The following is a 13940-nucleotide window of genomic DNA, read 5'->3' on the forward strand; positions in this document are numbered from 1 at the left end:
ACGTTGAGTTTTATAAGGGCACCACGGGGTGACCAGCCCCTCCCCACCCAGCCCCTCCCCACCCAGCCCCACCCCTCCCACCCCCACCCAGCCCCACCCTCCCCACCCAGCCCCTCCCTCCCCACCCAGCCCCACCCCACCCAGCCTCCACCCAGCCCCCCCCACCCAGCCCCTCCCCACCCACCCTCTCCCCACCCTCTCCACCCAGCCCCACCCCCCACCCAGCCCCACCCCTCCCATTTTTGGATGCACGATGGACGGACGGACACAATAATCATCCCCTGTGGGCTGGTATAATAACCAGGAGGTTCCTACCAGTATCATATAGTTAAACGTGCACAGTTACCAGTGGCTTCCTAATATTATATATGTACTGTGCTGGGAAAGTGAGAGATACAGCATAGAGGTTTCGAGACTGCTGTCATGTCCGCTCGTCCAGTGATCATAAACGATAAACTAAATTATTTTTTATTATACCAGGTAAGGCCCACAGAGCTATATAGCTCTTTTTCAAAAGCGACCTGCATATCATAAAGTATAGCTCAACAAAGTGGCTTATGTGGAAATGTATAGCAGCCATATACTCTTTAATAATGTAGGAACTCGGGTATAAGTCTAAGAAACATTCAGCCTGGTTAAAGTCGAGATGGGTGAATCACGATTGCATTGATACTGTGATTGTAGACGCCAAGCAACGGTCAGCATGCCCAACATTGTACCTGGGATGGGTGAGACACTAATCTATCGTTATAAAAGCCAAACATTTTCTGTTTGTGGGTTTGTGTATGGCTATGTGTGTGTTCGCGCACTTGTGAACGATTTGGCTCTCCAACGGTGGGGTTTACGTTAAAAATAGCCAGGTACCATGCCGTAAGCCCCACGGTGAGCAAGTGCTATTTTTCACATCCGTCAACTTTAAATTAGTTTAATTAGCGATTTAGTACGATTCTGGGCGCTTTCCATTTATTTATTTATGACGTGTGTACGATCATTCCAACTTTGGTGGGGGGGACGGGCCATGCCAAGTCGCACACCTTCGGTGGGAGTCAGGGGCACATTTTCTTTCGTGTTAACGCTCAGGTAAAGTCTTCACTGTGTGATGTCCTCCCCCACCCCGATTCGTGCAGTTACCACTATACAGTTGGTAGATGCTACCACTATAAGCCATAGATATTACTGCAGAGCGGCCAGTTGGACAATCTAGGCGAGGCGGGAGGCTCTGCACGGGACTAGGCCTCACCACGCCACTCTGTCAGGTGAGTACTTTGTGCTGTAGAGTCGATAAAAACTGCTATAGAGACAGCATGTACTACTGTAGTGATAGCAGGTACCACCACAGTCGGTATGTATTGATGTAATCATAGCAGGTACCACCACAGTCAGTATGCACTGCTGCAATCATAGCAGGTACCACCACAGTCAGTATGCACTGCTGTAATCATAGCAGGTACCACCAGTCAGTATGCACTGATGTAATCATAGCAGGTACCACCACAGTCAGTATGCACTGCTGTAATCATAGCAGGTATCACCACAGTCAGTATGCACTGCTGTAATCATAGCAGGTATCACCACAGTCAGTATGCACTGATGTAATCATAGCAGATACCACCACAGTCAGTATGCACTGCTGTAATCATAGCAGATACCACCACAGTCAGTATGCACTGCTGTAATCATAGCAGGTACCACCACAGTCAGTATGCACTGCTGTAATCATAGCAGGTACCACCACAGTCAGTATGCACTGCTGTAATCATAGCAGGTACCACCACAGTCAGTATGCACTGATGTAATCATAGCAAGTACCACCACAGTCAGTATGCACTGCTGTTAGATTTCTAAGAGTAGGTTTGAAATATTTTTTTTTCACCCGGGCAACGTCGGGTAATTACCGCTAGTGTTTTATATAATTATTCAGTGGGATAGAAACCTGAATGGCTGAATTGCTATTTAAATTATTATTGCAGAAGCTTGGCCGTTTTAGACCTGGTTATTTTATCTGGATGAGTGAGGCACTTTTGAATTCATATTTTAAATAAGCTAAGTTCAGTCTGTTCACTACATGAAATGTATACGCCTCTGAGTGTTGAAAGCATTAATTAAGCAGGGTTCCGTATAATTCAACATCAGTCATGGTTACTCTACTGCTGGATGACTGCTTCCCCACGCCGCTATCTCACGAGAGCGCCCATCACACGAGCTGATTTAACAGCTCCATCTCAACGAAACCTCTTCCATTTCATTACATTCTCTGGCTGCCACTCCCATCATCATGATTCTTCTTCAGCACGTGTAGTGCCTCAACTCGTATAGTTTTGTAAAAGCGAGTAGTTGGGATGGTTAAACGTGCAATTGCAGGACAGTTGAGGATTCAGTCCGGCTAGTACTTGCTGAGATTGCTGGTTTAAGACTGGCCCCATGGAAGAGCGCACACACAGCGTATAGCAACCACCCGACCTTTGGTGTTAACGATCAGCGATGGCCACACACAGCCACCATGCATATGCAGCCTCCTTCAAGTGAGACGACGGAGAGACTGTGTTTGTGTGTAAGCTGAGGCGAGTGTGGCCGGAAGCAATAAAACAAGATTGGCGAGAGGGGGGTTAGGAAGAAGGTTGCCCTTCATTTCGAGTCACGCATGGGCCCCCGGACTTGGCCCACAAACACCAACAACGCCCCGCGTGTAAACACACACACGAGGGGAGAGATTTAGCGCGGCAGCTCGCGGGACACGGGAGGTCTCGCGTTCACTCGAACGCTGCACCTCACCGATGGCGAATTGGGGAGAAAACAACAATTAGCCGCGGAACGAGCGGGCAAGCCGTCGTTTTAACATCTTCTGCCCACCGACAACAGGCGTGCTGTGATGCTCACCCCCATAGCATGCGGAATGTACCGAGTCTTTTCTTCGACTGGATTGGTCATGATGATAATAAGCAGGGAATATGCCCCCCTAACTCTCCCTGATTTATCTATCCGTGAAGAACATTGACAAATGCTTTGTGAATCCCATCGAAATGGGAGTTCAGCAATGGTGCTCAGCTAAGCAAATATTGAGCCCGGAAAATGTATTTGTATGGGCGGTCGCTATGCATAACAGGTACTATAGGCTGCAGAGTCATCTTGTAGGCAGCAATTAAAGACAGTGCAGCAAAATATATCGCATTACAATTCGAATCGCACCACCTTCAATCTGCAATGAGCGACGTGGTTAAGTATGGTCGAATAACCACCCCCCCACCCCAAACGACCGACAACTGCGTGATGAGCCCATCATCCAGCAATGAATTGACTTTGGGGCAGTACATTCAGTTATGATCTTAAGCTGTATGGAAGATGGTTGGGTGCTCGTTGTTGAAGCCTGCGGCGATGCAAACTGCAGGATTGCTTGCACAGCCACGATAAAAAAAAAACCCAAACACGTAAGATTGATCTCGCAACGTTTGCAATGAACTTATTTTTAAGACGCGAAATTAGACGCGGACATCAAACTGCCATGCGTGTAAAATGGTCATCAAGAGGCGTCGGCGCGAAATGATTAGCGAGAGAGCGAACAAAGTTCAAGCTCCGATCTTCTTTTTGGTCTCAACGGTGGCTCGAGTCTTCCTCCTGCCTCCTCCTTCCATCGGGGCATTTCAGCTGAAGCGACAACAGCCCCGCCACGTGTGTGTAGCCGTACAGTGCTGCCCGTATCGTCACCATCATCACTCTCAAGTGAGTCACTGACCGCGTGTGTTTATAGCTCACGGTGGGAGGTGGGAGGGGGCGAGCCACGCTGGGCATGAGCGTCGAGGTGGCTAGGAGATGTTAACGCCCTCGCCTGGTACACAGGAGGTTGTGGGTTCTATCACGACTGACGCCTGCTGCTGCTGTATATTTGGAGTTTGCGTGTCTCTCTTCCCGTGGTCGCGTGGATTTTTTTTTCTCTGGACCCTTCGGGTTTTTCTCCACATTTAGAAACGTGCGTTTAGAGTATTTGGCTGCTATAAATTCCCACACGATAAGCCACTTCGTTGAGCTATCATTTGTGGCCAGGTCACTTCTGAAAAAGAGCTGTACATACAGCTCAGTGGTTCTCACGGGGTGAAATAAAAAAAAGTTTATAGTTTGTCATCACTGGACGAGTGAACTTGACGGGAAAGACAGCAGGTCTCCGCATGCCCCGAAGCATCTATACTATCTCTCTACTGAAATCTCGGCCACGGATGCCGAAGACACGCTCCGATTACATTATCAGACGACGGGAGGAGAAACGCGAGCTATCGAGGGTGCAGGCTGTGCAACTGCACCAGGGACCCACGTTAATGGGGCCCTGGGTCCGAGTTACATTGGGATGGGGAGATGCATGTGACATTCGTCCCATTCCGTGTGTTGCATTCAGGGCCCATGCGGACCGCGCGCCACGCGAACTGGCCAGGATGGTGCTTGGATCAGCTGACCCCCATGCCCGCCAGGGTCGTCAGGTCGGGTGCGACTCTGCTCCCGTGGTGGACAGGAGAGAGCACTGCGCTTGTGCGTCTCTGCTGCTCCACCTTCACCCACGCACGACGCGGTGATGGTCAAATAACTCGCACCACCCACGCGGCTGTGGGATATTCATCCGGCAGTGAATTAAGACGCACAGGAAATTGAATAGTTAGCACCTGTGCAATATGGATGTAACCGTATCCCTATACCATAAAAAAACATTACAGGTTAAGCCCGTAATTGTTGCAAAGCGTAGCCAGTCCATTAGTTCGCTTATTTCACTCTTGCCTGAGTGAGCAAGGTTCATCAATCTGCCTTCCCTGTTTGGTTGAGGACGAGGCGCCATCCTGCCTGGGTTTGACCGGGGAAGTCCAGGAATTGGCACGTGTGTTCATGAGGTGGGAATTGATTTGTACCGATATCTGGTGGTATTGTGTTGAACTTGATTACAGTACACAGTACTGTATTGCAGCGTTGATAACAGACCTAGGCCGACTTCCAAATGTCCGGGTTTGGTCTGCAGTGGAAACAATGGCAACACCACTCACCGCTTTAGTTCAAAGGTGGGGAGGCCTGGCCTCAAGGACTAGAAAAATCACGTGGACCAAAAAGAACTACACTACATCACAACACGGATTCAGGCGCAAATAGATTTATACCCCCCTCCGCTCCCCAAATAATTACACAATCCCTACGTAAAAGTAACTCTGCATTAATAGGGAGGTTATCGTCGGGAACAGCTCCCACAACGAAATGGCGGTGCAAGCGAAGTTGCCAAATAACTTCTGTGGAAACGGATTTTCTTTTTTCAAATTGCATTGTTTGTGAGAGCAAATACATTGTCAGACATGTTTAGATGTATATTTAAAGAAGCTGGTATGCAAGGTTCAACCACTGCTAGGCTGTGTACTCAATCTCAAAAAAGAAACCTCCTGGCATGGACGATGCTTTGTCACGTGCTTTTGTCGGTGTGTCAGCATACGGGGAATGCACATTGCAATGGCCATTCAAAAACTTACCACTTTACCCGTTCGTATAAAAATCCAAAAGACTTCACCTTTTCACAAATATTTAAATTATCGTCGTTTTTTTTCTTCTTGCAGCCTGCCGGTGTGCGCCCGAATACATCGACAAAAGCAACGTTCAACAGTTTCACTCGAACATGAAAACATCCCCTGGCGAAAAACCAGACGGCGACAAAAAAAACAAGGAGCAGTCTCTGGTACGGTGAAGCATGGGGCATTCCGTGTTTGGCCTTAGGAAATAATAACTCGATGGCCAGAATTAGAGGTCTGGGACTGTTTTTGCTGCCTTGCCTAAGCTTATGCAATCTAAATACTTGATTTTATTTATTATCTGCCTACCTTTCCTACGCTTTGCACTCATATCGTCTTTTGTATTGTCGTGACTTTGATCCGCCCCCCACTGGATATCTGTGAACAGAGCTTCATAGCTCATTGGATTTCTCCAAGATGCGAAACGCGACAGCTTGCAATTCAAAGCGTGGAAAAGAGCCTCCCCTGCAGCACCAACCGTGGAGTGTGCTTCGGGTGAAAGCTTGTGGTGTTATCAAGTTATCCAGTCGTGGATAACGATAAAGTTATAGGAACCTCTGGATTATGACGTTCATAATTAAGATTTGAGAACCAGATAGCAACTCAAGGCACGCGCACACACACATCACGAAATCAGCACAATGCACTGTAATGAGCGAACCATCTTAAATTTACTGACAACCAATTATGAACAGAATGAAGCATTGACTATATTCCAAGTGTTGTGAAAAGCAATCAATATGCTTGTAAAAAAGTACTGATTGATCCAGTAGTACTTTAAAGTCTTCAGGAAGATCCTGGACAGGGTTGTAAATGTCTGCAAACAATTTGGATACCATGTTACAGTAAAAGAAAAAAGTATTTGATCCCCTGCTGATTTTGTACGTTTGCCCACTGACAAAAATGATCAGTCTATAATTTTAATGGAAGGTTTATTTGAACAGTGAGAGACAGAATAACAACAAAATCCAGAAAAACGCATGTCAAAAATGTTATAAATTTATTTGCATTTCAATGAGGGAAATAAGTATTTGACCCCCTCTCAATCAGAAAAAATGTCTGGCTCCCAGGTGTCTTTTATACAGGTAACTCTTAAAGGGAGTGCTCCTAATCTCAGCTTGTTACCTGTATAAAAGACACCTGTCCACAGAAGCAAACAATCAGATTCCAAACTCTCCACCATGGCCAAAACCAAAGAGCTCTCCAAGGATGTCAGGGACAAGATTGTAGACCTACACAAAGCTGGAATGGGCTACAAGACCATTGCCAAGCAGCTTGGTGAGGTGACAACAGTTGGTGCGATTATTCGCAAATGGAACACAAAAGAACTGTCAATCTCCCTCGGCCTGGGGCTCCATGCAAGATCTCACCTCGTGGAGTTGCAATGATCATGAAAACGGTGAGGAATCAGCCCAGAACTACACGGGAGGATCTTGTCAATGATATCAAGGCAGCTGGGACCATAGTCACCAATAAAACAATTGGTAACACACTACGCCGCGAAGGACTGAAATCCTGCAGTGCCCGCAAGGTCCCCCTGCTCAAGAAAGCACATATACATGCCCGTCTGAAGTTTGCCAATGAACATCTGAATGATTCAGAGGACAACTGGGTGAAAGTGTTGTGGTCAGATGAGACCAAAATGGAGCTCTTTGGCATTAACTCAACTCGCCGTGCTTGGAGGAGGAATGCTGCCTATGACCCCAAGAACACCATCCCCACCGTCAAATATGGAGGTGGAAACGTGCTTTGGGGGTGTTTTTCTGCTAAGGGGACAGGACAACTTCACCGCATCAAAGGGACGATGGACGGGGCCATGTACCATCAAATCTTGGGTGAGAACCTCCTTCCCTCAGCCAGGGCATTGAAAATGGGTCGTGGATGGGTATTCCAGCATGACAATGACCCAAAACACACGGCCAAGGCAAAGGAGTGGCTCAAGAAGAAGCACATTAAGGTCCTGGAGTGGCCTAGCCAGTCACCAGACCTTAATCCCATAGAAAATCTGTGGAGAGAGCTGAAGGTTCGAGTTGCCAAACGTCAGCCTCGAAACCTTAATGACTTGGAGAGATATGCAAAGAGGAGTGGGACAAAATCCCTCCTGAGATGTGTGAAAACCTGGTGGCCAACTACAAGAAACGTCTGACCTCTGTGATTGCCAACAAGGGTTTTGCCACCAAGTACTAAGTCATGTTTTGCAGAGGGGTCAAATACTTATTTCCCTCATTAAAATGCCAATCAATTTATAACATTTTTGACATGCGTTTTTCTGGATTTTGTTGTTGTTATTCTGTCTCTCACTGTTCAAATAAACCTACCATTAAAATTATAGACTGATCATTTATTTGTCAGTGGGCAAACGTACAAAATCAGCAGGGGATCAAATACTTTTTTCCCTCACTTTAACTACCTCGCCTTGTATACAGGAGGTTGTGGGTTTGATCCGACCCTAACAATGCCTGCTCTATATTTGGAGCTTGCGCGTCTCTCGACTGGGAGTCGCGTGGATTTTTCTCCTGGTCCTCCGGTTTTCCCCTCATTTAGAAACGTGCATTCAGAGTTATTTGGCTGCTATATATTTTCACACAAGCCACTTCATTGGGCTATAATTTGTGGCCAGGTCGCTTCTGAAAAACTGTGCTTTAGCTCAGTGGGCCTTTATTGGTAAAATATAAAAAAATAGCTTAACAGTTAGATTTGATATATACAGTATATATAAAAAAAGAATGCGGGTGAGATATTGCAAGGTTTTTTTTACTTCCAAGACAACATGTGGAAATTTGTGGCATTTTACAGGGTTTTAATGCAGGACTTTATTACACAAGTTTTCAATGTTTATTCTTAATTCAACTTTTTGAAAGGGATAAAAGTTCCTTATCAAATTCTGAAATATAGGGATATCTTATGGTACGTTAGTAGTATCAACTTAAAAGTAATGCATGATTATTAAAATTATATATGCTTTACAACATAAATACCAACATTTAAACTATTACAACAAAACATTGAACCTACACAGCTGTAAACACATTCCTACAATTTGTTTTGATAAATTGTATGCATACAAATAACTTAACTTGATTACAGCCTACTGTTGAAACTCAGTCGAAATGGAAAGGTGTAAAAAAAATTAAGCATCGCAAATTAACTTAACCTTATTCTATGGGTCTTTCTGTAAAGCCACGTAGATAGAAAAATAATACAAATATCACGACCGCAACATGTATTCAAGACGATTGCTTGTGATGCGATCGAAACGTCGTGATTTGTATTTTTCTATCTACGTGGCTTTACCGAAAAACCCATATAATATGTATTCCTGCAGTCACGAATGCTTTAAGTCAAGATTTAACTTAACCGAATTCATAAATACCTCAAGAATGAAAATAATGTGCAGAAATATGCTTAAACACGTTCCACCAAGGTAGATGAGACGGCGAGAGTCAGGGTGGGAGAGACCATATAGGAAGTGTAACGGCTCGGGTGAAGCAATTCGAGTCTGGTACTGGGCTGGCAGCTGTGCAAGCCACCCGTGTGGAGTGGGGGTGAACGCAGCTGTTCAGTGCAGCTATGGACCGGTGGACATTGACATCGAGGTCCAGCACCGGCTGTAGCCCTAAAGAGAAATCAATGGCAGGATATCACTATAATCAAGGGCAGCTCACCATCTACAATCGGGGAGTGGGTGGGGAGGTCACAAGGGCTAAAATTGACAACTACATTTTGCCCTCGGAAACAATGAAGTGCCGCTCGCTTGTATGCATCTTTAAAACATTTTTTCTCATTATGCATATGGTCTGCAGCCAATCGAGCTGTCGTGGGAACCTGTCGTATGAAAATAATGACTTGGCGCAGCCGTGTGAGGAGAGGGCGAGTGACGCCGCTCCGTCGTACCGAGTGGCAAAAGTGCAACCTTGGAGAGGGCATTTTTTTAAACTTTCCTCCCTCCCGCGCACCGTTCCCGTCGCCGCGACCCCATCGTGTGTCGTTTGGCGGTGGAGCCGATGCCAAAAACAGCAATGGTGTACCAAGCAACTGTGCAGCAACGGCAACCTCCCGCCTTGGGCTTCGCAACACATGCGCACGCGAGCCAAAGGACAGCTGCAAAAACGAAGTTTATACGCAAATGCTACCCCCCCCCCCTGCCACCTGCCCACAGCCCCCACTCGAGTTCACATGCTGGAAGAAGCCCACACTCTCTTATGGCATTATCTACTTGTCAAAACATTATTTAATCTGGGGAGAGCGAGGAAAAAAAATGCATTTGCACAACAGGAAATGAATTAAAAGAGCCATTTCGAAGATGCTGCACAGGTTTAGCCAACGTTGGCTTTTTGCAGCTCGTCGATGGCTCTCCCAAGCGGCCGCGAGTTTTCAGTTTGTTTTCAGTGCCGCAGTGCCAAGCTCATTGGCCAGGTTTCACCGGGAACATGTGCAACAGACACCACGATTAGTTGCGCGAAGCACACGCAAGCAGGTAAAAGCATCACATACAAGCACACACCTGGGATTTTAAATGAACTCTTAACATGAGCCCCACCTCCTGTGGGTTTGAACTGTTTTGTTCTATATTTTTAATGAATGCACATTAGTGCTGCAATGTAAAAAAAATGTAACAAAATTATTGTTACGAGTGCTTCACTTTGCATTGTAGAGACACACTAAAAGCATGTTATGTTATGGCTTCTGACGGTGCGAAATACTTGGACTACCAATTGAACGGCTTTTGGACTTGACAAGGAGCGTGATTTAAAACAGTAGCAAGGCCCTGATCCCTCGACTACCGACAATGACGAGGAACAATGCAGCCACGTGGACATCTCCAATAGATTACACTAAGGCCATAAAAAACATAAGTCTAGGTCCTGAGGCACTGGTGATTTTCATCTATCTTTATATGTATATAGTATGCCAAGAAGTCACAAGGGAAATTTGTATATATTTAATCATTTAAATTTTCCCACGTTGGGATGGTGTGTTAATAATTTTAAAATGATATCTTACATTTTTATATATTTTAAAACATGGCTCAAAAGGTGCGTTTTATTTTAATTGACAATACAAAAAATATTGAGTCATCATGGGACCTCCTTTGCCAGTACCAAAATATGATAATAGGGTTTCCCCCCTTTTTTCTGGCAAAACAGGTCTTAAGATGTTAAAACACAAAACCTTGTGGACCAATCAATTTCAAGGACAATGCATATACTATCAGTGTTTTTTGTTTGCATTCTGACCACAAGCATTATGGTTAATGCAGACATGATTCCTTGGAAAAGGTTTCCGTTTGGTGTTTTTACATTTTAACACCTGTTTTGTTGCCAGAAGGGGAAAAACCTATCATTGATATTCATCTCCCTTTCACCTATAATTTGTTCCAGTTTATAGAAAAATGTGCTCCATGATTTCTTAGAACCAAAAATGTAAGTATATTTTTTATGGCCCTAATCTGGCTGTGTGTGTGAACCACTTACAAAGTTGCTATTAGGGTTGGCAAGAACAGTAAAGCACAGACAAGCAAACGCCTCTCACGTTTGCTCAGCTTTCGTATGTCCGAAATAAGTTTTAAATAATTGCAAAATACATCCACTAATATAGGCACAGCCTACACACAAATAAGATTGCTTTCAAGTTAAACCTAGCGTCACTTAACTTAAGCGTTAAGTGCAAGAGACAGTGTGATTGATATAATGGGGACTTAATATTGTCCTTATAGGTAAAGCAAAACAAAGCTACAAACCAGGCAATGTTTTGGCCGACAGCTCTGCGTAAAGTCAATGAAAAACTTACGATTTAAATCGGTCGCGCAAAAAACATCGCTACCCTACTTGGGGATGGCTACAGAGTCTGCAGGAAAAAAGGCACATATCTCCATTACAACAGTCGATACGTTATTTAACGTATTCAGTTTTTGCATTAACCTGATTGTTAATGACCTATCAAAGTAGGGTGTAAAACTTACTTCAATGCTATTTTTAAACGTTAACAGAATGGTACACTACATTATCGAACCAAATGTAAAATGAAGCCCTCCCCACGAAATTGTTTATCCAGAAGATAGGAAGCTATTACGCTCAGTGTTGTTATAAAGGGGCTAACTAGGGTCTGCAAAGCAGCAGAGTAATATGTTTCACAGTAGAAAGCGCATGTTCCAGTTTGTAAAATAAGGTAACAAACCGGAGCCAGGCAATGGAACTTTAAGCACAGAAATCATCGCTCCATTAAGTAGGCCGAGTGAGACGTTACCACTTGCGCTCATGGGGTTTTGCCGAGTACACTAACATTACCGAGCGCTCGTAATAAAATCGTAAATATCCCCTCGTGCTTAGCCCGTCACAATAGCCAGTAAACCGTCGCGGCAAGAACGCAATGTAATTGTCGCCATTGCGAGCGAATATCAGTCTGTCTCCCTGCCCTGCCGAGCAATGCGGTGGTGTGCACTGGCGGCCCTGAGCAAGGGATGGAAATTCTACATTACCATGGCAGAGGCCAGTCTGAAGCATGATTACAGTCTAGGGATATTCATTTCATCCTCACAATGACAAGATCCTACAATCGCTTAGGACCAGCTTTTGCTTTGCAATCGATCCGTAGACATCTTCGGTGAAGTCCTGCTCATGCGCTGCTATCAATCGTGGCTGGATAAGAGCGTGCGGTGGGGGGGGGTGCGTATCAAACGAGTGTGCACTGTCCCCCAGAAGGGATGTTCAGCCGCAGAAGGTACGTTCATCCATTTGATGCAGTCACTCAATCAAGACTTGGTCTGAGAATTCGCCGATTCTTTCCCTTAACGTTTCTCAGCAAAGAGGGCGTTGAGACTTTGTGAATGAGATAAAGGATATGGGACTTGATTTTCCAAAAAATATTATTGGAAATGTCCGTCGCCTCGGCTGCTTTCTAGACTATTTTGCTGCAATACATTTTTCTATGATCGAAAAACCTTTATATCAATGTCCAATAAATTCAACTATTACCGGCTGAGATTGCGTCTTTTATTCATGTGTTAATATTTATATACTAGGGCCAGGGCTTTTTTAATGCAAGGTGCGGATAATTAATGGTTGAGTTCCAACAACATTGTTGCATTATGACTGTCCATAGTTAGCCACTCCCAGTCCACACCATTGTTAGTCATTACCATTTCACACAAATATAACATCTCTTATTGCCACATGTGCAAAAAATAAGCAAAATATTCTGTTGAATACAAAACATCCCTAATTATAGCTACACTTGCAAACCCCTATGGCAGAAGCACGAAGTTTCAGCCTTCTAAAACCTGTCATGGACCAATTCCTTCGTTTTTTCAGGAAGTGAGCGCATACATGAAAAAATAAAGTAATCTGCTACGGTGTTAACGGCGCTTCTACAACCACACTGTGACGGCCGAAATTCCCACTCGCTCCGAAGACAAGATTTAGAGGGATGGGGGGGAAAAAAAAAGAATCCATGAAAGAAATGGTGTAGGCTATATGATAACAAAAAAATTACTTTAAAAAAACACCCCTGCTAAGACATCTGGGCGCATCAGAGCCATTGGGGTTCGTGTGCAAAGCGTGGCCGAGCACATCGATTTGTAAAAACTCACAATCCCGACTCTTAAAAGTTACCGCAGCTGCGGGGTTGTCGCGCTCCGTGCATGCATGTGCACAGGTTCATTCCCGCATTCTATCGCGGGGAGATAAGCGCAATAGCGGCGACGCCACTGAAGTGTCTTTACCTCCTGCATCCAACCGTCGTTGATTAAACCGTTCTCACTCCCCCCTCTTCGTGACCGGATGATCTTAAGAGGGATTGGTTCGGGGGGAGGGGGGTGCATGGATCAAAAGTTCCGCTGCACTTTTATTTAATTTTCGGTGAGAAAAGAAAAAAAATCCTCGCTGATATATCACCCCCTGGACACATCCCATAAAACCTGGCAAGTGTCCAAGGGCTACCAATTCATTATGGAACTCCGGTTGAGGGTCATGAAGTAGACCTGGCTGGTCCCGCCAGATCGCACCGACGCGAAGAACACCTGCAGGACGAGAAGATGCCGCACATCAACATTCCCTTGCACACCAACACATTCCCTTGCACACCAACACATTCCCTTGCACACCAACACATTCCCTTGCACACTGACACATTCCCTTGCACACCAACACATTCCCTTGCACCCCAACACATTCCCTTGCACATCAACACATTCCCTTGCACATCAACACATTCCCTTGCACACCAACACATTCCCTTGCATATCAACACATTCCCTTGCACATCAACACATTCCCTTGCACACCAACACATTCCCTTGCACACCAACACATTCCCTTGCACACTAACAAAGATCCCTCCAATAGCCTTAGAGGCTGTTCAGCAAGTGATGCAAGCGCGCACCTCTTAAGGCCGGTTACAGCACACCAAGGGGTGGCA

At 45.3% G+C, this 13940-nt stretch overlaps 1 protein-coding gene across 3 annotated transcripts in view; it reads right to left on the bottom strand.

The window, feature by feature from the left end:
• Window positions 1–8261: 8261 nt before the first annotated feature.
• LOC116952441 (mitogen-activated protein kinase kinase kinase kinase 4-like) overlaps window positions 8262–13940 on the bottom strand; it is a 120868-nt gene continuing 115189 nt past the window's right edge. For all 3 annotated transcript variants that reach the window (XM_076074408.1, XM_032971777.2, XM_076074407.1), the window contains one exon: window positions 8262–13542. In XM_076074408.1, coding sequence (XP_075930523.1) covers window positions 13459–13542 — 84 coding nt within the window. In that variant the 3' untranslated portion in view covers window positions 8262–13458. The remainder of the gene's footprint in view (window positions 13543–13940) is intronic.

This window comes from Petromyzon marinus, chromosome 47 (assembly GCF_048934315.1).
Source record: "Petromyzon marinus isolate PM22_M1 ecotype Great Lakes invasive population chromosome 47, UKy_Petmar_22M1.pri1.0, whole genome shotgun sequence".
Lineage (NCBI taxonomy): Eukaryota > Metazoa > Chordata > Hyperoartia > Petromyzontiformes > Petromyzontidae > Petromyzon > Petromyzon marinus.